Here is a 26,383-nt window from a genome sequence, read left to right as displayed (position 1 = left end):
TCTCAGTATCGCAGCGGAAGACAAAAAAATGTAGTTGCTAAATTGGGAGGAAAATGGGGAGAAAATGCATTAAAAAAAGAAGCATCAAACAGAAAAAAAAAACGAGCCTCCCGTCAGAGTAAAGCCTATCACTCATGTAAACAGAGAGACGTGCGCTGATTAGTGGACGATTACTGAACTACCGGTCTTGGTACGCTTCTCACTGGAATTTTAGACTGGACATTCGGTTTTCCAGATGTTGTCTGTTAAATGGAGGTTCCTCTGTATTTTGCTTGTGTTGCCTGGTACATATCAGACAAAATGCCGGTCTCTGGTTTAAAGGATATGGCATGTGGACCACTTTCCAGTGACACTGACTCACACCATCTGAGTCGTAGTCGTGAGTCTTCTGGAAACGATCCCACAGACCCCCCACTAATCAGGACCGGTGATCTGCTTCAGACCACAGACGGCTTTTCCAGCTGTGTGATGTTAAAGGGACAGCGTGGTTTTACACAAACCTTTTGTTTCTCTCCTGCCCTCCAGCTTGCAGCGATTACCCACATGTGCTTTATGGTAACTTTGTGTCGGAGGGGTGCGTTATTAGGGGGTCGTCGGGCCGGGATTAGACCGCTCTGGATCATTAGCGGGCTGAAGGAGCTGAGCAATCACCTCTGATTGCATGAGGCTGAAGCCCTGAAGCGCTTTTTGTTTTGTTTTGTTTTTGACCATAAGGGTGTTTGTTTCATCCCTGAGTGACACATAATAGCATTTCCTGACCTGACAGCTCGGCCGAACCATCAGCGAGTGGATAAACAGCTGTGAACAGACGACGAGATTCTTTTTCTACAGCTGGATATTAGATTTAGTTCAGAGAGAAGCAGAACCAGCTCAGACTCCTGAGGGGGAAACAGTGGCTGGTGCAACCGATCGTGTTTTAGGTTTGGTGGCTTTACTGGCGCTGAATTTTGATCTTTAGGCTCCAGGAGGACGCTCCACAGTCTAGTGATATATATTATGTTTTATATTAAAGTACAAGTCAGCCATCTCGCTTACTCCTGACCGAAACTTTGCAGCGTTTAGTTCGTTGTGTGCTAGCGTGGCGGCCGTTGTCGGTGTCAGAGCTGTGTGGTCTCATGCTGAATCATCCCGGAGCGTAACAGCCGATCCGCAGCCACTCCGGCGGCCGCCCGGGTCGAGGGGGAGACGGTGGCGCTAGCCTGAGCGCTGACGACGGCTGGCGCGTCAGCCTGCGCTCTCTAACCTGTAATTTACCGAGCATTTACAGAGCTTTGATGATTTCACTGCAGACCTCAGAGGCCGTTTGTGCTCCGATCCGAGATGGAAATAGAATCAAACCCAGCTGGACCAGCGTGTGGTTTCCAGTTAAACACAAAGATAGAAACAGGGCAGCTTTTTTGAGACGGAGGGTCTGATTCACGCGTTTGTGTCTCTGATAGGTGTTCGAAGGACGTCCTGCTGGATCTCTGGGCCACCAGACGCAGAGCAGCTCAGAGGTACTAAATATCATGACGGGACAAAATCTGGCAACCTGGGTGCTTTAGCCAGGAATGACCCTGCTGCACACCCTAATTCTCTACCCCCGCCCCTTCCCAAAAGCCACCGGGACGGGAGCGGAAAACCAAACTACCACACGCTAACATTATTAATGCATTCACACTATATACCAAAAAAAACTAAAACTCAAGCATTTGGAACATGGCAGGCAGAAATACCCTGGATAGGGCGCCAATCCACCCTCAGACCAATCATGTCTGTGTAGAAACCCAGCCGACTGATAGTGATAGAGAGATTATTATTATTATTGTAGGCTCAGGATGCACACCGCACCACTCTAGCACCCAATAATATTTATAATTTAATGATTTATATAACAATAATAATAGAAGAACTGTTTCTTGCTTAATAATATTAATATATATATATGTTTACTATATCCTCAGACTGAGGAGATTGGGCAACAGCTCAACAAATATGTAAATTACCAAATACCACACACACACACACACACACACACTACACAAAATTTTATTGTACACACAAAATGCCACATGATAATTCATTTCATTATAATGACAATAACTCTATGATAATAAGGTAATGATATAATAATAATAACAGTAATACAACAGCATAATAATAATTAAATAATAATTATAATTAATATAATAATAATACTAATAAGTAACAATAATTATAATTTTTATATAAAAAAATAATAACAATAACTATTTAGTTATAATATAAATAATAGTTGTATTATTCCTGATACTACTAATAAAAATAGTAACATTAATAATAATGCAGATATTAGCGGTGCAGCAGGTAGATTGGGTGCCGTACATCACCAGGTCTTGGGGACTGGAATGTTTATGTGGGTTTCCTTCCACCTCCTAAAACATGCAGAGGGTAGATTTGTTGCTTGGTGTTGCTCCTATGGATAGGATGGCTGGATTATTGCCTGTACCATTTACATTTACTGCGTTTAGCAGATGCTTTTATCCAAAGTGACTTACAGTACAGTGACAGTATGCTGTCTAAGCAGGGTTAAGGGCCTTGCTCAAGGGCCCAACAGTGGCAACCTGGCAGTGGTGGGGCTTGAACCAGTGACCTTTTGGTTACTAGTCCAGTACCTTAACCACAAGGCTACAACTGGCTTTTATTTACCCATGGATCGTTTTTACTTTCCCTCACTCGTCGGACTCTCACATCCAGATGGAGTTTAGTTTCACAGCCCCATGCTGTGCCAAGTCCAGGTGCCATCTTGCACCATCTGACTTGCTAATGCTGTTTCGTAATGCAGGGAGGGTGCTTCTCGCCCCCCCCTTCGCGGGTGCTGGGGGTGAGAGGGGATCCTCTCGCTCTTTTGGCTTGCACAGCTGTCCCGACAGCCTGCAGCTCTGTTGACACGTTGCTTTGTGAACAGGCAGCTGGTGGGTGAAGGACCTGCTGTGTGAGGTTCTATAGAAGCGTTCGGCCTTCTTCTCACCACGTATTAATAAACAGAGCTGCAGCCGTGGGGGTTCCGATTCTGCCAGCTCAACATGTCGTGCATGCGCAGTAGACGTTTATGTGGACACCCCTGCTTAATCTTATGTTCTAGTGTTTCAGCCACAACCATTGCTTAAAGTACCAGAATCTCCACTGGCCCACGTAGAGATTAGACCCTAACTTGACTGAACGCCACTGGGATGAATTGGAATGTCTCATCCAAAGTATGTTCAGACGAGTGAAAGCTTTTACTTTATTTACTCTTTATAAAGAGTGGAATAGTGGTGTCAGTTTGGTATGTTCTCCCTGTGTCTGCACGGGTTTCTTTACTACACAAGAAACAATGGAGCAGGATTGACTAATCTAAATTGCCTCTATACAATGAGTTTGTAATAGACTGGCTCCACACGCACCTGAATCCTGACCAGTTTAAAGCAGTAACCGAAGGAAAAATGAATTATATTTATATAGGATATAGGTAGTTCAGATTGATCTGAAAAGGATAACACTCGATTTCGTCTGTTTTTGTCAGCAGATAGTGGACGGTTCTGCCAAACTTTGTCCTGCAGCGCCACCTGATGGTCGATTATGGGACTGCAGCACCGAGAGCCTGGTGTGTGTGAGGATGCCTGATGGGCAGGAGGTCATAGTTCGTGCAAAAGCAGATTTTCTCGTGGCTGACCTGCTCTCTTCAGCCTGCAAGGTAAATTATTTTATCACTGTCTCTACTTTAACAACAACCATAATAATGATAGTAACAATAATAATATATTTAATAACTATAAGAATAGCAATTTATAATGATACTAATAATAATAAAAAATAACAACAACAGTAATAACAGTATTATGAATAATAATAATAGTAATAGTAGTAATAATAACAACAGTATTATGAATAATAATAACAATAATCATTATAATAATAGTATTATGAATAATAATAATAATAATATAATAACAGTATTACGAATAGTAATAATAACAATATTATGAATAAGAATAATAATAACAATATGAATAATAATAATAATAATAATAAAAATAATAGTATTATGAATAATAGTAATAACAGTATAATGAATAATAATAATAACAGTATTATGAATAATAATAATAATAGTAACCGAATAATAATAGTAATAATAATAATAGTAATAATAATAGTATTATGAATACTAATAGCTGTAGTAATAATAATAATAGTAACAACAGTATTATGAATAATAATAATAATAATAATAACAGTATTATGAATAATAATAACAATATTATGAATAATAACAGTAATAATAATAATAATAATAACAGTATTATGAATAGTAATAATAGCAATAGTTGTAGTAATAATAATAATAACAATAATATGAGTAATAATAATGGCTATAGTAATAATAATAACAATAGTAATAACAACAATAAAATAATAATAATAATATTATGAATATTAAAAATGGCAACTGTAATAATAATAATAGTAACAACAATGACAACAAGATAATGACAAGATAATAATATGAATAATAATAATAATATAAAACAATTATTTTTGACGTTGTGTTGTAGTGAGTAAATATTTAGAAATGTAGTTGTGACCTGTACAGGGTTTGACGTTCTGGTATTAAAGTCTCTGGGTGTGTTTTGTTTAGGTACGTCAGTTGGACGCGGCGCTGCACTGTTTACACGTGAAGAGACGTTTAGGTCTGGACGTGGAGATCAGCACCGCGGCGAACACTGACCTGCTGAGAGAGCTGGTGAGAGGTCGCCGTAAATATACGGTCACACATGCTGCTATACATTACAACACACTGACTAACTTACGTATACTAACCCCCTCTCACCAGGTCTACGATGAGCTGGAGGTTTGTCCACTCGACGTCTTTACGTTAACCATGTCACGTCCAGACACCACAGTCGATTTTGGTGAGTATAAGAATGTGTGTAATTAATTTATGTCCACATTTTTATGATTTAAATGTTGGGAGTTGAATATTTATTATTTATTTTATTATAAATGTGTAGATGACCTGGTGTGTGTGTGTGTGTGTGCAGGATTTGCAGTAACAGGCCACGTGGACTGCTTAAGGAAAAGTCACATCTACGTGAGTGAGGTGCATCCTGGGAGCCTGGCGTTTACGCATGGTAAATCATCTACAATGCAAGCAATTGAGGGTTAAGGGCCTTGCTCAAGGGCCCAACAGTGGCAGCTTGGTGGCAGAGGGGCTTGACCCGGCGACCTTCTGTTACTAGTCCACTGAGCTACCACTGCAGTTCCAGTCTCAGCGGTGCCACCCACAGGCTAAAATACTACAATATATGGACAAAAGTATTGGGACGCCCTTCTAATTATTAAATTAATGTGTTTCATACATACCAAATGCTAACAGGTGTAAGGAATCAATCAAAACTTGCATCAACAGTTTAGGGAAGGCCTTTCCCTGCTCTGTTACACTCGCCCACAATAGCTGAGATCCAGGTTCCAGTCTCAGCAGTGCTATCAGCCAGCCAGGGTCTACACAGACCTGATTGGCTATGTCTAAGAAGGGTGGGGTGGCTTAAGCCCTTTGATGGACTGGTGTTTTGCCCAGGATACTCCTTGTGCCCAGTGTATACTAGTGACACCAGACCTACCACGACCCTGACCAGGATCAGGAAAGCAGTTGATTGAAATGACATGAGGCTTGATTGGGGTTAAAGTACTGAACTGTTGATCGGTAGGTTGCTGGTTCTAGCACCACTGTTGCCAAGTTGTCACTGACTCTGTGTGTGTGTGTGTGTGTGTGTGCAGGACTGAGATCAGGTGATGAGATCCTGGCAGTAAACGGCGTGAGCGTCTCCACGCTGGACCTGGGCTTCATCCAGCCCCTCTTCAGCCAGCAGACGCTCCGGCTCGTGCTCTGGCGGGACGACCACGCCTCAGATGAGCAGGGCGCGGTGTGGCCAGGCTGTGACCCCGCCGACCCATGCTGCCCGCCTCCACCTTCTAGTCACAGTAAGTGTGTTTGCATGCACTAAATGATGCCTACATGGATGATGATTGGTTCGACCGAGGGAGGGAAGGTCAGAGGGGTTCCTCATAACTGCTGCAGTTACGACCTCTGCTGGCGGATCGATGTCAGTGCACATAGAGATCAGTGTGTGACTCTCATTGCTTGATGCTATAACAACCTTCTCCTCTGAGAAGGAATTTGTGCCTATTTCGTTAAAAGACGACAGCGTTTGTATGGCTGGGCACTGATGTTGTTCCAGTTCTTCTCAGAGCTGATGAGTGGAGCTGAGGTCAGGACTCTCTGGGCTTCCCTTCAAGTCTTTATAGAGCCTTCCCTAAACTGTTGCTGCACTTTGGAAGCATATAAGAAGGGGTGTCCCAGTACAGGGGCTCAGGCTGTGCGTTTTACTCAGATACATGCAGGTTGGAGTTTTTCTCCTGGTGAGATGTGACTGTGTGCAGCCAGAATAAATGAGCCTCCACCTACAGCATCATTAGAGGAGCGGGATCGATGCTGCCTTACACCGGTCGGGTGTCGGCTCGCTCCCCAGGGCGTGTTTAGGAAATAAAGTGGGTTTGTACAGTGTGTATAACTGTTTCAATAAGTAATTGACTCTCTCCTTCTCTCTCTCTCTCTCTCTCTCTCTCTCTCTTAGACATCTCAGAGTTCCTGGAGGTTCCTGAGGAAACATCGGTGGCTTATTCGGAGGTTAACATTTGTTCTTTTACAAAATTCTGTATTAAAAATAAGCAGTGAATTCCCAAGGCCTGTTACCACTGGGACCTAGGGGTGATTGGCTATATCCAAACAGTCTAGCCATTGCGTGGTGCACTTGTCAGTGAGCTCTTAGTGCTGGTCCTAAGTCCCGATAAAAGGCATCCGGCAAAAAACTGAGCCGAATCAGGTACTCAGACCAGAATAATCCACAGTGGTGACTCTTCCATACAGGAGCAGCTGAAAGAGAAAGAAATAATAATAATAATAATAATAATAATAATAACAATAATAATGGTCATGTTGAGGATTCTTCTCAGCTTCTTCCATTAGGGGGCGCCACAGTGGAATATTCGTCCACCGGATGCCTTTCCTGACACAACCCTCATGTTTATCCGGGCCAGGGATCGGCACTAGGGGTGCACTGATGACCCCTTGAATGATAATAATTGAATTCTGAACACGTTTAGAATGAACTGGAACATTAGTTGAGGCTTTCTTGACCGGCAACAGTGCCCAGCCACGGAAATGCAGAAATGTATTGACTGAATTGGCATAGATTCCCACAGACATTCTTCAAAGTGTTGTGAGAAGCCTACTCAGAAGAGTGGATGTTGTTCTAGCTGAAAAGATCACACAGACGTCACTATTTCAGTACCATTTCGAGCTCATAGTCAGGCGTCCGAATACTTTTGAATACTTGTGTATTCTATTTGACCAAGCAGCTTTATACATAAAATGTCAGAATCTTTGGTTGTGTTGAGAACGGCTTTAGATCGGCTCCTCGGGGGATTCATCAATTCATCAGCACTTCATTACCATCAGACAGGAGAGATTATGATGATAAATGGCTGGACTCTCTGTAGTGTGTGTGTTTTTTCATGGTGTTTTAAATGTGGAGTGTGTTTCTGTGAGATAACACCCCGCTAACTCATTCTCATTGTTTACATCATCAGCTTGACCTCAAGTCTTGGGACATGTGGTCTAATTTGTCCAACAAAAACGTTTCCTAATTAAATGGACAGGAATGTCATGAAAATGCAAACCACCTTATATCTCTAATAGCTGACCGACTAGCTAACGGCTAGATACAGACAGGACCGGGCTCTTATAAATACATACACTGCTTGGTCAAACGTATGTGGACACCAGATCATTAGCTTTTTCAAAACCAGCCCTAACTTTGCAGCTGTAACAGCCTCCATTCCTCTGGAAAGATTTTTCTCAAGATTTTTAAATGTGTCTGTGGGAGTTTGTGCTCATTTATTATCAAAAGAGAATAAATAAGAAGGTCTGCCTTACAACAAACGTTTTAATCCATTCTAAATGGTGTTTATTGAGATTATTATAATCCTCATTGGAGTGTAATTCTCAGATTCTCATCCTGATTTCACCTTCATAAACAGAGAAAAATAAAAACAATCAAAAGGCGCAGTCTTACCCTGCACCTCTTCCCTTTTATTTACAGAGTACAGAGCACGCATGCCCGCTGTACCAACCCTGCCCCGGAAATACCAGCCTGACAGTCGAGGGTTATAGAAACCCGTATTCCACCAACGCTGGCACTGCCGGCGGCAGCCCACGTCACCTAACTATTACAGAGAGACTGCGCAAGGTCATTCAGGAGCTGGTGCACACTGAGAAGTCCTACGTCAAGGTAGGACAGTTTTAAATTCTTAATGTCTCGCTGAAGGGTCGTCTGTGTGAAAGCAGGGATAGGATTTCAATTATTTCTGCAACTGGTTGTTTTCTGTAGCACTGTTGCCTCAGAGCAACAAGGTCCTGGGTTCGATTCCCAGTTGGAGCGGTCCGGGTCCTTACTATGTGGATTTCCTCCGGGAGCTCCGGTTTCCTCCCACAGTCCAAAGACGTGCAGTCGGGTTAATTGGAGATACAGAAATTGCCCTTAGGTGTGTGTGTGTGTGTGTGTTTGGGTGTGTGTGTATGTATGTGTGTTTGTGTGTGTGTGTATGGATGTTTGTGTGTGTATGTATGGGTGTTTGTGTGTGTGTGTATGGGTGTTTGTGTGTGTGTATGGGTGTTTGTGTCAGTGTATTTATGTGTGTTTGTGTGTGTGTGTGTGTATTTATGTGTGTTTGTGTGTGTGTATTTATGGGTGTTTGTGTGTGTGTGTGTGTGTGTGTGTGTGTATTTATGTGTGTTTGTGTGTGTGTGTGTGTGTTTGTGTGTGTGTGTATGGGTGTTTGTGTGTGTGTATGGGTGTTTGTGTCAGTGTATTTATGTGTGTTTGTGTGTGTGTGTGTGTATTTATGTGTGTTTGTGTGTGTGTATTTATGGGTGTTTGTGTGTGTGTGTGTGTGTGTGTGTATTTATGTGTGTTTGTGTGTGTTTGTGTGTGTATGTGTGAGTGTTGAGGTGTAAATGTGTTAGTGTATCTGCCCTGTGATGGACTGGTGCCCTGTCTAGGGTATTTCTGTGTTTCCTGCACCTATTGAGAGCCGGGATAGGCTCCAGCACCCACCGGGACCCTGATTAGTATAAGCGGCTAATAAAAGAAAAGTGAAGTCATTGTGGATTTTAAAAACACATTCATTGCACACTTTGATGCAGTACTGTTCATGTCGCTGCTATATAGTTTATTTTATTCTATGTTTATATAAAACATACCTTTTCTATTTTTTTATCTTAAAGTCTGTCAGTGTACTGTACTGTACATCTTCATTTCACAATGCCTGATGCTGTACTGTTCATGTCACTGCTATATTTTTTATTCTATGTTTATATATAGTGTTTCTTTTCTATTATCGTTCATAACTTGATGTATGTATGTTGACACCTGCACCAAAAGAAATTCCTTGTACATCTGGTACTTGGCGAACAATAAAGATTCTGATTCTGAAAAAGGCTAGTTTGACTACCAGGATGTAGAAGTACATACCTGAAACAGTGGTATCTTTGCCATGCAGTAAAGGACCCACTTTGTCCACGTGATGAGCTGCTTTTTTGCACAGCAGCCTCTAAACCTGTGGCGTTGATCGTGTCACCTGTTTTCAGCTCTTGGTTGCATCTGATCCTTTTAGCATGAGGTGAAATTTAGGTTTTCTTCACAACCTTGGAAAAGCAACCAATGTTCCATGTTATTTTAGATGAGTACAGCCATGTTCACCTAAATTACAAGGTTGATGATGTTTAAAGCCCAAAGCTTGTGACTTATAACATGCAATTCCACCGCTTTAACAGCAGATGTCAACAGAGAGAAGTACACGCAGAATGACCGGCTCTCTCAGTGAAGCTTGTATCACACATCCTACATGAGATTTTGAAGGATTTTGTTTTTAGGGTTTGTTTTTATGATTGTGCAGTAAATAATTCAGGTTTTTTTTTATCTACCCTCCCAAACAGAGAGTTACGGGACCCACGACTATTTATAATCAGTGATTAGAGCATTTGTTGGCTCCGAAACCTTGATTTATTACAGACTTTATAGGTTTATTTACTCTGTGGGGCCAACAGGCAGATCATTCTGGTCTTGTGCTGGATGCCCTTCCTGATCCGAGGATCCAGGGTTCAAATCTCAGCAGTGCCTTTAGATGGTTGGGTTGGGCATCTGCACGGATATGATTGGCTAATGTCCGACAGGAGGGATGGTCGAAAAAGCCCCAAACCTGGATAGAAATAGGAGGGTTGGGTGAGGAAGGGCGTCCGGCGTCTGGTATCTACTGTGGGGACTCCTTAATACTGGAGAAGTCTAAAGAAGACAAAAAATAACTAAATAAATGTGTGTGTGTGTTATTCAGGACCTGGGATGTTTATTTGAGATCTATCTGAAGCCCTTAGAGAACGAGACATTTCTCAGTCGGGGTGAGGTGAGTATCTTTATGGGTTCTTCAGAAACATGAAATATAGAGAGTTTATGAGGGTGCGTTCAAGTGCTGAAAATTTTCTGTAATCTCTTAATTCTTGTTAGATGGAGTCTTTATTTGGCAGCCTGCCGGAAATGCTGGACTTCCAGAGAGTGTTTTTGCAGACGCTGGAGGAGAAGGCCGGCTTGTCTCCGGATTTCACGGCACACCAGACACCAGAGGAGCTCAAGGTAATTCAGAATTACACATAACAGGTACACAGACATGCGATATATGGACAAAAGTATTGGGACACCCCTTTGAATGATTGAATTCATGTGTTTCAGCCACAACAATTGCTAACAGGTGTAATACATTAATTATTAGAGGGGATTATAAGCCTCTGGCTGTGCAGCAACAGATTAGGGAAGGCTCTATCCTGTTCCAGTAGAGTATGACTGTACCCCTGTGCACAAAAGCAAGAACCTCCAGTGTCCTAAACCTCGACTCTGGAATGAACTGGACCATGAACTGAGGCTTTCTTGACCAATCATACAAATGCCGTTTTGACTGTATGTGCACAAATCCCCATAGACATATTTCAAATTCCTGTGGCTGTTGTTCTAGCTGAAATGATCACACAGAGGTCACTCTAATTTAATACTAATACTAAATTGAGGCTTTCTTGGGCAACCTTAGAAATGTTCATTTGACTAAATGGGCACAAATTCCCACAGACATACTTCAAATTCCTGTAAGAAGTCTTCTCAGAACAGCTGAAATGATCTAACTGATGTCGCTCTATTTTAATACTAATTGTTTTAAAATTGGACGTCTCTATTTCAAAATGAGCTCATGGTCAGGTGTCCGAATACTTTTGATCACACAGTGTACGAAACACGCTTTCGTTTTCATCCTTGATGAATTTCTGTGCTCCTTCTGCCACTCCAGAAGCTGCTCTCCTCTCTCGGTGGGTCTTTTCTGTACTACGCCGACCACTTCAAGCTCTACAGCGGCTTCTGTGCCAACCACATCAAAGTGCAGAAAGTTCTAGAACGAGGTAAAAGACTCTGCATCCTTGACCGGGTCGGTTTCACCCGGAACAAAAACGTGAGACGTTATTCATGTTTTTCTGTGTCGTCCAGCGAAGACAGACCGAGCTTTTAAAGAGTTCCTGGAGGAGAGGAACCTTACCAAACAGCACTCGTCCACGCTGGAGTCCTACCTCATCAAACCCGTACAGAGAGTCCTGAAATACCCGCTGCTCCTGAGGGAGCTCGCGTCTCTCACCGACCCCGAGAGCGAGGAGCACCGTCACCTCACAGGTACGGAACACCTCACAGGAACCTCACACACTGTGAAGCATCACTGTTTGGCGTGTTCTTAATCCCAGCGTGTTTGCACTGTCACAGAGGCGCTGAGGGCCATGGAGAAGGTGGCCAGTCATATCAACGAAATGCAGAAGATCTATGAAGATTACGGCGCCGTGTTTGACCAGCTGGTGGCGGAGCAGAGCAGGAATGAGAAGGAGGTGTGTACCTGCTACATTAATATTATTAGCATCAATATTTTCATTATACATAATATGTGGAAAATGTAAACGTGTGTTGTAAGTGTGGTGTGTTTGGGGTTCAGGTGACGGAGATCTCGATGGGAGAGTTCATCCTCCACAGCTCGGCTCTCTGGCTCAACCCCATGACCTCGCTGGGGCGGATGAGGAAGGATCCGGAGCTCACCGTCTTCAGTGAGTATGATTCACACACTCGTATAGAATTAAATCAAATCCAATTAAAGTTTAGCTTGGTGGGTAGCACTGTCACCTTACAGCAAGAAAGTCCAGGGTTCGATTCCTATGTGGAGCAGTTTGGGTAATTTTTGTGTGGAGTTTGCATGTTCTCCCCATGTCTGTATGGGTTTTCTCCTAATTAATCCTAATAAATAAATATAAATCACACTTTTCTGACACAAGCTGGTGATAAATGACTCGGGTTTAGAAACCAATGAAAACGTATTTTTTTCTCTTGTTCCTCACAGTTTTTAAGCGAGCTGTTATTTTGGTGTATCGAGAGAAGATGAAGAAGAGGATGGTGAGTCTGCTTAACATTCTGTAAATATTAATTAGCTGTAACATTATTGTTTTATGCAATAAGGAGGGTTGTGTCCGAAAGGGCATCCGATATAAAATCTGAGCCAAATCAGGTCTGCTGACCAGAATGATCTACAGTGGCAACACCTAAATACAGGAATGACCGCAAAAAAACAAATGTACAGTGGATCTTGATATTGTGGTTATAAGCGGTGAGGGTGGAGGAGGAGGAATCGGTCGTGTCTGAGAGACTGAGAGATGCTTATAGTCCGGATTTAGCTCCATCTGATTTCCACCTTTTTGGGCGCTCAAGGAAGCTTTAAGGGGAAGAAGATTTTCATGTGATGATGATGTAAAAGCAGTGCTGCATCAGTGGCTACATGCTCAACCAAAAACGTATTTTTCTGATGGCATTAAAAAGTTGGTACGATGCTGGAAAGAAGCATCAGAAAGTGACTGTGTACAAAAGTGAGCCCTCGTACTTAAATGAACGTTTTTCGTTTGTTTGTTTTCGCTGTTCATGTAGACGCCGTACCGCTCTGCCGATTTGGATCCTTTCAAATTTCGCTGGCTCATCCCTGCATCGTCTCTACAGATCCGACCTGGAAACTCAGCAGGTCTGTTAATTTCATTGTTTTGTTTAAAATGTGTTTACACTTACTACTGTTCTTGTTAAAATATACTTAGTTTAAAAATATATAAGCTATTTTGTCATGGCATGACGTTTTCATGACACTTGAAGCCTTTTTGTGTGTCTGATCAAATATATAAGGACAGGTTGCCAGCCCATCGCAGGGCTTCATTCACCCCCCTTAGACACAGCCAATCACATCCAGTGTGTGTTGTCCCCTCGCCGGTCGATTGCATTACTGAGATTCAAACCCGGGTCTCACACTGGTGATGGGCTAGCGAAATACAGCGCTGCACCACTTGAGAGCTTAAAATCTAATTACATCAAGTGTAAATAATTTAACAAGATGGTTTTTTTTCTCTGCTCTTCCAGGATCTGAGAACCCTTGTCTTTGGGAGCTGGTTCACACCAAATCAGAAGTCGAAGGACGACCAGAGACGGTCTTTCAGCTCTGCAGCAGGTAAACGACTACATCACTACAGTGCATGTCACATCACTTAATCAGTGCACTCTCAGTGCTGGTCTCAAGCCCAGATAGAAATAGGAGGGTTGTATCAGGACAGGCAACAGATTTAAAGCTGTTTAAACAAATCATTCAGGCAAAATGTGGACATGTTTATTTGTTCACCATCTTTTGGATCATTACATAATTTTACTTTAAAGGGTATGGCAATCAAAAAGGGTGTGGCAATCAAACCCAACAGCCCTGTACTTACTGTGAGGCATGGTGATATTAGTGTGTTAAGTTTTCCATAACATCCTTGAATCCAGGTAGTTCTGGGTCAGAATGGCCTTTCTGTCTATTAGTGAGTGGTCAACCACAGTTCCAACCACAGTTATGCCAGAAGTATGTTGATGGCAATCAAAATCAAAAGCGGCTGATTGAGATGAAAGACCTAGGTGGTCTGTCCCATCTTTGGTCACTACCCCCCTCGTACATAGCCAGTCATGTCTGTGTAGACGCCCAACTGACTGATAGATTTCAAGAAGATTCCACCTATAGTTGTATGTATATTTTTGACCTCATGTTATCCTGGGATTGTTATACCACGTTATTTTGTAAAAAAGTACAACCTGAACCTGATAAACTGCTGTTGAGAGGCACCATTGTGTGAAAGACATCAAGCTGTGACATTAACAGTAAAACCAATCCTGCAGTTAAACGAGTACTAAGAATGAACCAAGTCTAACCTGGACGCTGGATTGGTTAATTACTCCTTCTGGGATAAACAATCTTGTCCAGTTAGCTTCAGCTTAACTGACATTTGTTTTCTCTGTTATCTACAGTAATCTAGAGAACATGGTGAACGTGGTGAAGGCGCTCCGCTCTGTGCTCAGAGAAAACCCCAAACGATTCGCCCCGGCTGAGACACACAACCTGACATTCCCCAGGAGGAACCACCAAACGGCCGTGAGGAGCAGATCCTGGACCAAGAGGCTTCAGCCGAATCCGCTCGACCCGGAAGAGGCCGGAACGCTCGGTGGGGACACTCGTTCAGAACCCGGCAGGAACACGAGCGCCCGGCTGAGCTCCCTCACCAGCTCGCTGGAGGCTCAGCTACAGAGACTGAGTTTCGCAGAGGATGTGTCGCGGGAAGCTGGGCGCGGGAGAACCGCTCACATGACCACAATGGAGGAAACGTCCAGTGTGGATCTGGGATCTTTGCTGGTGAGGGATTACAGCGAGCAGAGTCTGAACTCCGCAGTAAACGAGGGCTGCTTCTACGATACAGTGATGGGCATCCAAAATGTTGTTGTGCCCACGGTGTAGATGGGAAAATGTGCCGGGTTTGGGTACAGAGGTCAGAAGGTGCCTTTCGGGATTACTGCCTTTTTATGGACTGGTAGATTTGTGGTTTGTGAATATGGTGTCTATATTTGTACCTTTTTTTGACAAAAGCTTTTCTCAGTTCAGGACTAGAACAGCTTGATTTATTGCTTACAAACTTGAACAAGACAATTCTGTAAACAAAACCTTTTCTAAATAAGTTAAATGTTTGAAATACGTGCATTTGTTGTTACTCTATCTAAAGTACCTCTTAAAATACACCTCTTTTGTACTGTACTTTTGTATAATTTATTTGTAAATGTTGATATATTCTGTACTGGGACCAATTTTTTAATTGTAATATTTAATAAAATCTTTTTTCTTCCTTTTTAACATCGTCTCGCTGTTTTTGTTTGATGGTTCTGTCACATCTGCAGGTACGATGTGACTACGGTGTGATTATGCAGGTACTTGTTTGTATAATGTGAGTCTTTAGAGTGTGTACTATTACTTTTGATCTATGTAACTTGCTACTGAGGCCTTAATTTCCTTCAGGGTTAATAATCTATCTATCTGTCTGTCTGTCTGTCTACCTGTCTGTCTGTCTGTCTATCTATCTGTCTATCTATTATCTTAACAGGTTTTGATTTCTATCACGCTCCATATTTAGTCTTTCTTTTTGACCCTTTTCACAGTCCACTGTCCTTATATGGATTTCCTTTAGTCTCACTTTCCTTATTTGGTCATTATTTCCTGTGCCTATTAAGTTTTGTGCTGATCACCTTCACCTGCTTCTTGTTACCAGCTTTCCATATTTGGTCACAGCTTTCTGCTCCTGTTAACACACTCTTTCCTGTGATTGGTTGGTTTTACCTGGGTGTTAATTTCAGTCCATCATATATAAATGCTTTCCTCCCATAGGCTGTTTTTTATTATTTGTTTTTGTATTTGTATGTTTTTTTGCAAATTCTTTGGCAGTTTACGTGAACTCTTTACTATCATTCCAAAAGGTTCAGATTTTTCTTATACCATAAAAATAATAAAGATTTAAATAAAGAGGCTCTATAATCATAATCAACTAGTGTGCATGAACCCGTGTGTAATTATGATATAACGAGTGCAGGCCGAGTGATTATGAGCCTGTAAGGGAAGGCAGGAGACTCAAAGAATGTTGAGCTGGAGTTCAGGATGGTTCCATCTTTGTACTGGTCACAAATTCCCACAGACATACTTCAAAGTCTTGTGAGAAGCCTCTTTTTCAAATGAGATGTGCAACAAGCTTTTGGTCGGGTATCCAAACACTTTTGGTCATACAGTGTATTTATATTCTTTATAGATTCATATATTCATGTATTAACTGTGTGTGGAGATGTGAAGTGGGTGTAAAGTGAACAGAAATAAAAGTGCATAATACTTAAATATTCAGAGCGAGGAGAGAAGTGAAACGAGTGGTGTGGTCGGCTCTCGTCTCGAGCTGCTCCTTTGTTCAGAACTTAAGTGGGTGACATTAATGGCGGCTGTGTGGGAGGGTGAATATTTATACCACCTCGTTGTGCCACATGATGGATGTCACCTTTTCAGATGGAGGAGAGTGGGTGTAAATGTATCCACTGAACAACAGAACAATGTGGCCTCTCGACTGTAAAAACGTGATGATTTTACCATGCACACATAAAAATAATTCTAATTATCATATTCAATCAGCTCAAGAATTATTTGCACCCCTGGCAAGGATGGTTAAAAGGTCACAAAAACCTGTTTGAGGGTAATTAGCTAAGAATGTAAAAGAACTCTCAACATTTGAGTTAAATACACTTCTATTGCAAGAAAATAAAACTGAACAAACGTTTATAGACACCTGATCATGAGCTTTCTAAAAATATTATTCCATATTCACGAACATTTACATGGAGTCAGTTTAACTCAGTTTGTTTATATTAAGTTTTGAAACATTTAAAATTATTATTATTATTATTACATGACTTTTATATTTATTCATATTATTATTATTATTATTATTACTACATTACTTTTATATTTATTCATATTATCATTATTATTATTACATTACTTTTATATTTATTCATATTATTATTATTATTATTAGTAGTAGCAGTAGTAGTATTATAATATGTATTATTATGACAATAATTCTTATTTGTTATTGTTATTAGAAGTAGTCGTATAATGTTTATAATAATAATAATTATTATTATTGTTATTATAATTAGTAGTATAATGTTTGTAATTATTATAATTATTATTATTATTATGACATTATTATATTTATTTTTATTTATTATTATTATTGGTAGTAGCAGCAGTATTATATTTATTATTATTATTATTATTAGTAGTAGTAGTAGTAGTAGTAGTAGTAGTAGTAGTAGCAGAAGTATAATAATAATTTTTATTATATTATTATGACATTATTATATGTATTCTTATATATTATAATTAGTAGTGTATTTATTATTTTTATTATTATTATTACATTTATTTTTATATTTATTCATATATTTATTATTATTATTATTTATCAGCATTAAGTAGCAGTAGTAGTATTATAATATTTATTATTATGACATTATTTCTTATTTGTTATTATTATTAGAAGTAGTCGTATAATGTTTAAAATAATAACAATTATTATTATTATTATGACATTTTGTATTATTATTATTATTGTTATTATAATTAGTAGTATGATGCTTGTAATTATTATTATTATTATTACTATTATTATTGTTATTATTATTATTAATTCCCAAAACTTTCTTATGTATTTCCAGCTATTTTTCTCTTTTTTTTATATATCTGTTCATTTTTGTTTAAATAACTTGTACAATGTCTGTATATAGTAGAGAGATTCCAACAGCCAGAAACAAATTCCTTGTGTTTGTGTAAACTAGTAAATCTTATTCTGATTCTGATGTTAAAGGAAACTGGACTACCTATAGGAAACCCACAGAGATACATGGAGTACATGCTAAACCTATCATGCACGGTGATCAGTAAGGATTTAACCCATGTTTTAGGGTATTTTGGATATAAGTGAATATTTAAGACAGTCTGAGCTGTGCAGGAATGAGACGATGATGATGAGCGTGATGATGGTGATGTTGAGGCTGCGTTGCCACAGTAACACAGTGTGGAGGATTGTAAGTCCAGCCCACTTCACTCCCACATCAACAGCGTGTTTATGTTACGAGTACCGCCACAGGCAGGGTGCTCGGAGAGAGCAGAGTGAGTAAAGCTCCGGGAAGTGTGGACTGACTTTCACACTGATGTCCAGTCTTTACAAACTATCACATGCTTATAAACAGGAATCCCTTGCTGGAGAACAACTTGCTGGACTTTAGAAGGAGCTTCTGACTTTTGGTGTGCATGTGTGTGGCATCCCTCGGACATGCTTTGGACTCACTAGATAAATGTACTCAAGCCTGGGTGTGTGGGAACAGTGGGGACTGGAACAGTGCTTTCAGGTTGGTACACTCACTCACTTACTTTCTTAACCGCTTATCCATTCAGGGGAGTGGGGCTGATGGAGCCTATGGCAGCTTTTCAATGGGTGCAAGGCACACAGTAACACCCTGGACAGGGCGCCAGTCCAACGCAGGGCAGGCACACATACACACACCCATTCACCTATAGGGCAATTCAGTGTCTCCAATTAACCTGACTGCATGTTTTTTGGACTGTGGGAGGAAACCGGAGCTCCCGGAGGAAACCCACACAGACACGGGGAGAACATGCTAACATGCAAACTCCGCACAGAAAGGACCCCGGATCACCATGCCTAGGGATCAAACCCAGGACCTTCTTGCTGTGAGGCAACAGTGCTACCCACCGAGCCACCGTGCCGGCCCGGGTTGGTACAGATAGACTAATTTTTGTTTATTTTTTGTCTTTGAGGACCAAGGCCATACCCATGACCAAATCTACCCCCTGGGGTTTGTACCATTCTACAACATTTCTGTCATATAAACCACTGATGAGAACACTTACGGATTCTAACGTTATGCAAAGCTATTGAGTGGAATATGTGAATATATTTTTTATCAGTATAATGAGGGGCATTTTGAGCATACCTGAATATTGTGTGTGTGTGGGGGGGGGTGATGTTCTTTTTCTCTGAAAGACTGAAGTTCTGAAGGTTACGTCTGATGTTTTGAAGTACAAACAGCAAACTTTGTTTATTAATTTGGTGCTTGCATGTACAGAAACAGATAGACTACAGTCAGTTATTGTAGAACTACAAAGTGCTTCTATATGGTAAGTAGAGCCGATAAAATGGACAGTGAGTGTAGAAACAAGGAGGTGGTTTTAATGTTATGGCTGATCAGTGTATATGAATGGAGTTAGTTTGACTTTCTCCATTAAAAACTACATGGAACAGTGGTCTCTTCATCATACTCAAAGCTGCTGGAGCATGAGTGACTTTACACCATCAAGAGTGCAAAAAATCATGCAGCGAAGAAGTCTCTGGACTTCGAAATTCACTATAAATTATTTGTATGTTCTCCTGGTCAGGAAACGAATTGTCCCTGAGGTATTAAAGGAATCAGAGTTGATGGAAAAACAGCGCTGTGAAAAATATGACGGTTCCCAGAGTCTCTTCCCACGATCTCCAAACATCAGACCAAACACACCAGCAGCAGCACAGTCCCGAGACGTCTGGCTTCCTTCCATGCAGCTGGACACTACAGCCTGGGATTCACTTTTTATGTGTAAACAGTAAACGTGCTTTACCAAATATAATTAGTGTTTAATGTTTTAGTAAGCTTCTCTTAGTTTAACCTTTCATTTTAAATCTACAGTGTTTTAAGATAATTCACTGTTAGTAGCATCTCACAGGAGAAATACTCAAAACATGTAATTAACTTTCTTTACTTTCACTTTACCTCACACGAAGTTAAACCTCTATTTTTAGGCTTTGTTTCAGATCCATGTTATTTTCAAAAGAGTAGAATGTAGACCAGAATGTGACATTTTTCAGTCTGTGGAGAATATTGACTGATTAAATATTGGGATGACCTTTGTCTGTATGGTTTGTAAGGAACTGTAGTTCAGTCCGTACTGAACTCTGTGTGGGAAAACTAGCAAGGTTTCCAGTGCCTGCTTATGTGCACAGCTAGAATTTGCTCATAAGAAAACCAGCATTAAGAAAGTCAAGTCCTGGTCAGGACTGGCATTAGTGCAATGTTTTTACCCAACATCACTGCCTGACCACACAAATGCTTTTTTTATTGAAAAGGGAGGGGAAATGTTTGGGAAAACCTTTCCAGAAGAGTGGAGACTGTTAAAGCCATAAAGCGGGCAGGGATGTATATAAATGCCCATAGGTTTTGAATAGGATAGATTGTTTGACCAGCTAACATTAAGGTGTCCACAAAGTTCTGGTCATATAGTTATATGAGAGAACAAACAATACAGCAATTTAGATGTGGTGTGAAAAGTCATCATTTAAGTCATCATGGGACAGTGGTAGCATTTACCGACTGGAAGGTTGTGAGTTTGAATCCCGGGTTTGCCACACAGTCACTGTTGAATCCTTGAGCAAAGCCCTAATCATCTCGACTCGAGGGGTGCTGTATAACGGCTGCCCCTGCGCTCTCACCCCAGCTTCCAAACACAGTCTTAACGGTGGTGGGAATGTTTATTAACGTCCCTGGATTTAGAATAGAATGTTTGACAAAGCTAATATTGAGGTGTCCACAAACTTCTGGTCATATAGTGTACTTCTTTGTCTTAAAAAAACAAACAATACAGCAATTTATATGTTCGATATTTGGGAAGCATATCCCAGCTTCCAATGACATGGCATTCCATCTGATTATCCTAGATTAATCTAGATTATCCTTAACGCTATGGCATAAAATATTTTGGCTGACTACATCTAGTGGTTCTAGGAATACATTTGTGTAGGTTTTCTTTGATACCTTGACAGGAGACCTTTGTTCCATGTTGTTTTTAAGGTTCAGTCAATTCCTCACAGCATAGACAAACAGTTTGGGTTTTTCTTTCCCTGACATTGACAACAAGACCACTGTTCCATGTACTGTTCCATGTACACGTAATAAGTAAGTCACCAATCACAAACACTAACAAAGAAATCAGAAGGCGAATATCCCTAAACTGCCCAAATGTGAGAGATATGTGATAAATTATGTTAGCCCACTACCTCTGGGATACAGGGTTCGAATCCCAAGCAGTGCTGTCGGCCAGTCGGGTCTCTACATACAGACATGATTGGCTGTGTCTGAAGGGGTGGATGACCGCTGCACTGTGATGCATTGGGTGTGTTAAAACAAGACCTTGAATGAATTAATTAATGTAAATGTGAGTACGAGAAAAAAGGAATACATTCATTCATTTAGGGTCTGTTTAATCACTGCTTTATCTTGGTCAGGGTCATGGTGGGTTTGATTCATTGGGTGAAACCACCCCGGACAGCTCGCCAGTCCATCACAGAGCAAAAGGAATACAATGCTGTGAGAAAGAGGGTATTTTATGAAGCACCTTTCAAATCAGGTAGCATATAAATAATGGATAATATAAATAAACTGCTGTATAAACATCTAGGGGTGGTCATTAAATCCGGCCCTGCACCCACCTCTAATTAAGACTCAGTGTGTAAATGGTATTTTTTTCTAGCTGGACTTTTCAGTAGTCGAGATGACCACGTCTGTGTGTGATTTTACCCCTCCAGCGTGTCTCTATGCAGGTGGTCCGGGTTGCCCCCCCCCCCCCCCTTTACTGCAGTAATTGAGGATTTCTGTGATTGCTGTGGATTAGTTTAATCACAGGCTTTCACCAGTGTGTACAATCAAAACTTTCTCATCAAGACTCAGATTCAGTGGGTTTCCAAGCTTTTATCTGTAATTTTCTCTCTACATGCGGAGACAAAAGACACGTTTCTTTCTTTTGGAGGGTTCCTGGTGTATAATTGCTAGTCTTATCTGACAGCTGCTCAGTGCTCAGTGAGGAAATGCTTTTATTGTGTGATTTTTCTCTCTCGCATGAGCATCTATGAATGAACGACCTTCAGGTGAAGGAGGGTTAAAACACTTAGACTGGCTTAGTTCTGCATTTAAAGCATGGCTGGGCTTTTAAAGACATGCCTGACATTCTTTTGATTTATTTATTTTTATTATTTAAATAAAAATACCAGTGCTGAAGATATGCTTCCTTCATTTCTTGTTTTTTTTTTCCTAGACATGGCTCCTCTCCGGCTTTGGGTAAAATCATCGCGAGATGCTTGGTGCATTGTGGAATGACGAAAGCCATCGTGAAGGTGAGTATAAATATTGTCCGTAGATGGCCGACACGTGGTTGGGTTTATCAGCGTGCCAGCTTTTATCTTGGAATTAGAGCCGCAATGCGAAGGCGAACAAAGAAAACGGGCGATTTTGCTTTTTCGTGCAGGCTGGCTGGCTGAGATAAGGACAAAGTCAATTAACTATACAATAACACAGCACGCTGGCTTGTCCAAATACTAAAGTCAATTTCTTAATGGTGTTATTTTACCTGCCGTTTTTTGACAAGAAGATTGGCGTAACCCTGATCGCCCGTCATCTTCGGGCTACTTTCGCAAACCGAAAGGTATAATTAGGCACTCAAAATCATGGCGAAACGATGGTGCAGGGGTAAAACGCGTTCCGGCTGCGGGTGTTAATGTCCTAAAAAAGAGAGAGGGGAGAGCGAGAGGGAGGGAACAAATGTTGAAAGCTGAAAAATACAGTCTACCATCGTAGGCACCAGCCCCTGAGCCTCATCTGTCAGGACGTCACGCTTGCTTGCTCAGTTCAATTCTCATTTCGCTCTTTATCGCAGCCCAGCGGAGCCCGCACCGAGGAAATTATCTGGCCCTGAGCAGTGCTGATAGGGAGCCGGGACGGCGCAAGGACGGGGCGCTGCAAGGTGAGCGACGAGGGTGGAAGGCAAAAGACAGGGAACAAAAACGAAAAAGGTAAGGAAAGAGACAAGGAGGAGATTCCAGGCGTCTATCATGCCCTCGTCCACTATGCAGATTTTCGCGTTTGTCCTGGCACTTCTAGGAGTCCTTGGTGCCACCACGGCCACATTGCTTCCAAACTGGAAGGTGAGCATCAGCATGGGCTCCAACATCATGTCGGCTATCTCGCAGATGCAGGGCCTCTGGATGGACTGCACTTGGTACAGCTCTGGCGTCTTTAGCTGCACGCTTAAGTACTCTGTCCTGGCATTGCCAGCCTATCTTCAGACCGCCCGGACTACCATGGTGCTTTCCTGCCTGCTGGCAACTCTCGGGCTCTGGCTGGCAGCTCTGGGACTTAAATGCACCCATTGGGGGGGCAGTCAAAGCTCCAAGGTGCAAACTGCAATATCCGCAGGGGCGTGTTTTGTCCTCGCAGGAGTCCTGTGCCTTGTACCGGCATCCTGGTTCACCAATGAGGTCATCAACACATTTATGGACTCTAAAGTTCCTCCAAGCGGAAAATATGAGCCGGGGGGAGCGGTGTATGTGGCGTTTGTGTCAGCTGGGTTTTTCTTAGCCGGGGGTGTCATTTTTTGCCTCTCATGCCCCAGGAAAAGGGACGTCGCAACGAACTGCGGCTCATCCAACAACGACAAGCAGCAAAAGCAGGAACGTAGAGAACAGCAGAGCCAGACGGAGCCGTCCATGCAAGACCAAGAGCAGCATCACAAAGAGAACCCAGCGCAGGAAAAACTCAAACTCGAACAGGAACAGCAGTGCAACTCGCCGTCCCGAAAGTGTCCTCAGAGCGCCAAGGTCCACTACAGCCTGCAGGACTACGTGTAAGAACGATCTCAGGGAATGATTGTGGAGTAAACTCGAGCGTGGTGGATTACGAGGAGGAGGAAAATGTGGCATGATGACGCTCACAATGTTATCCACCCCTCTCACCAGTGCTTTCATGTACCGCAAGCGTTGGCGTAAGTGGAGGAGAAGGTGTTTCCTGAACACGGGGAGATTTGTGTAACCTCAGGCTAAACAGTCGCTGCCACTAAAAAACTAAATGCAAGGTCACAAATATCTGAAGAATGTCAGAATGTGAGTGAGAGACATGATACCAAAGCTTTTACCTGATCAACTGCATGGCTAAGATCATTCGAATGCTCAAAATTGAGCAAGGAAAATAGGTAACACATTTTATAAATCCTAAAATCATAATGCCTTACAGGTGTTTCATTCGTGGTACCATTGTGGTGACAAGTGCTCGCTTACAATTTTAAAGCCATAAAAATGTGCCGAGAATACAAAGCTACCACAGGAAACGTGGACCTGCATGACGTGTTTTATTTTTTGATTATTTTGATTATATTTATTATTTATGATATATATATATATATATATATATAAAATCAGACTTTTTTAATGGTGATTTGCATGAAAAACATGTATATAAATTTATTATAATTATTAATACGTAATAATAAATATATATAATAACAATAATAAATAAATATATAACTATATATAACAAATATATCATATATAATATATAATAACAAATTAAATATTATTTTATTGCTGTTATGTTTTATTTATTATTATTAAATATAACATTTATATGAATATAATCATAATACATTATTACCTTATATTGTATTTTTTATTATATTACATATAGATTATATATTATAGATATGTTTTATATATTTATTATATATTATATATATGTTTTTTGAACTTTTTGTTTTTATTATTAATATATTATTATTATTATTTATATGTATTATTTTTAAAATGCATCAGAACTATTGTCTGCCCTGCTTGTTTACTACACAATTATTAAATTATATTTTAATAATCCATGATTTATGTTAGTGGTGTTATTAAAACAGAAATGTATTATTATTATTATATCTATATATAAAACAGGAAGGATTTTATTTCAAACAATGTAACGTACAAACAGATTACATAAGAATTACAAAGTATTTCTGTTAAATAAATTGAAATTAAATTAAGTGAAATGTTTCTTATAAATTTTGATAAAACGTGTTACAAATATTTTGTCACTGGTGGTGCTTTTAATTTTAAAATGAAATAACTACATTGCAGTATTTCATTATTTCTTTTAAGAAAAAGATTTTATTTGACACTGACAGTGGACACACAGATTTGCATTATTTTGTATGTCAGGTGTGATATTAATTATGCCAGTACAGTATTTAAAACATCGTCCCCCGTCTGCCACCACAATGGTACAACGATCCTATTATGATGTGTTATAATGCACATGGATCAGTTCAGAATGACTGACATGTCTGAATGTATGATGGAGAATGTTTGTACGGAATGTAAAACCTCCTTCTGTGTTTTCTAAACAGTCCAGATAAGATGACACTGAAATGCCATTAAACTTAAAAGCTGTTTTAGCAGCTAGTTAGCCATTCTGCTATCCTACTGTTATTTGGAATTAATTTACCAACAAAAAAATTGTGGCTATTATATAATGACGCGTTGTATTATAAATATATTATAAAATGTGAATCAAGACTTTAATACTGAAATCTCACACAGAACAGAACACAGGGGCAAGCAGTTTATAAATGCTGATGTTTTCACATACAGTTAGAATTAAAGATGTTCTTGGAACATTTAACACGATGTAAAAATAGGATGTAAAAAATAAAACCCTGTTTATATTTTAAAACGTGTTTATTAGCTGCTAATTCGCCAGCCTGCTGTTTTGTTCTAACTGTATTTGCTAATGTGTAGCTGACAGATGCTAATATGCTACACAAAACTTTAGGTATTATTGATGTATTTATTTTGATATTTTGCTACCTTAAGACCTTAAAACTAAAACTAAAACATTACTTATTATTTCTGATGTGATGCTGGTATATAAAAAAACTGCTAGTGAATATTTACAGATCCTGTATTTTTAATAAGGTAAAAGATCAAGATGCTTTCAGCCACTGTTTAATTTCTCATTCATGAATAAATATAGTTAAAATATTCTATGTAAATTATTTAAACAATGTGAAAATATGTTTTAAAGGGCTATATGTTTAAATAAATAAAATATAACATTTAAATTAAGATCAGCCTGTAAAATGCCATTTATACAGGACATGCTTTGTGGAAAAAATCATAAAAGCAACATTAACATTTGATCTAATGTTGTTTAATACAGAAAAGCAACTGAGCAGATTTGTGAAGGTGATCGTGTTGATTTCTTCATTCATAAGGGCAGATTTCAATATATGTTTTTTTTTTTTTATTTCACTTTCATCAAAAGCTTTATCCTAGTCAGGGTCACCGTGGGTCCAATTCCACCAAGAAACACCAGGTTTGAGACAGGAATACCCTGGACAGGAAGCCAATCCATTGTAGTGCTCTGTTTATCCCACCACTCGGACGTAACCAATCAGGTCCGTGTTG

The 26,383-nt window shown here is 40.3% G+C and overlaps 2 protein-coding genes across 4 annotated transcripts in view; both read left to right on the top strand.

Annotated features, from left to right (window-relative positions):
• The window catches only part of LOC134320372 (rho guanine nucleotide exchange factor TIAM2), a 41,983-nt gene extending 26,663 nt beyond the window's left edge, over positions 1-15,320 (top strand). Inside the window, exons 9-26 of one of the 3 annotated variants that reach the window (XM_063001731.1) lie at positions 1,440-1,496; positions 3,527-3,694; positions 4,640-4,744; positions 4,835-4,913; positions 5,043-5,132; positions 5,779-5,982; positions 6,636-6,688; positions 8,163-8,351; positions 10,453-10,521; positions 10,623-10,748; positions 11,449-11,557; positions 11,643-11,822; positions 11,910-12,028; positions 12,133-12,241; positions 12,532-12,584; positions 13,110-13,200; positions 13,587-13,674; positions 14,502-15,320. In XM_063001731.1, coding sequence (XP_062857801.1) covers positions 1,440-1,496; positions 3,527-3,694; positions 4,640-4,744; positions 4,835-4,913; positions 5,043-5,132; positions 5,779-5,982; positions 6,636-6,688; positions 8,163-8,351; positions 10,453-10,521; positions 10,623-10,748; positions 11,449-11,557; positions 11,643-11,822; positions 11,910-12,028; positions 12,133-12,241; positions 12,532-12,584; positions 13,110-13,200; positions 13,587-13,674; positions 14,502-14,985 — 2,373 coding nt within the window. In that variant the 3' untranslated portion in view covers positions 14,986-15,320. Of the gene's footprint in view, positions 1-1,439; positions 1,497-3,523; positions 3,695-4,639; positions 4,745-4,834; positions 4,914-5,042; positions 5,133-5,778; positions 5,983-6,635; positions 6,689-8,162; positions 8,352-10,452; positions 10,522-10,622; positions 10,749-11,448; positions 11,558-11,642; positions 11,823-11,909; positions 12,029-12,132; positions 12,242-12,531; positions 12,585-13,109; positions 13,201-13,586; positions 13,675-14,501 lie in introns of all 3 variants that reach the window. The other 2 variants (XM_063001730.1, XM_063001732.1) reach the window with 2 other exon arrangements.
• Positions 15,321-22,993: 7,673 nt separating this feature from the next.
• LOC134319766 (claudin-20) lies at positions 22,994-23,817 on the top strand. Its single transcript, XM_063001016.1, has one exon. It carries the CDS (start codon positions 22,994-22,996, stop codon positions 23,786-23,788), a length of 795 nt encoding a protein of 264 aa, XP_062857086.1. The 3' UTR covers positions 23,789-23,817.
• Positions 23,818-26,383: the final 2,566 nt, after the last annotated feature.

This window comes from Trichomycterus rosablanca, chromosome 9 (assembly GCF_030014385.1).
Source record: "Trichomycterus rosablanca isolate fTriRos1 chromosome 9, fTriRos1.hap1, whole genome shotgun sequence".
NCBI classification, from domain to species: Eukaryota; Metazoa; Chordata; class Actinopteri; order Siluriformes; family Trichomycteridae; genus Trichomycterus; species Trichomycterus rosablanca.
This window is presented reverse-complemented; position numbering and strand designations above follow the sequence as displayed.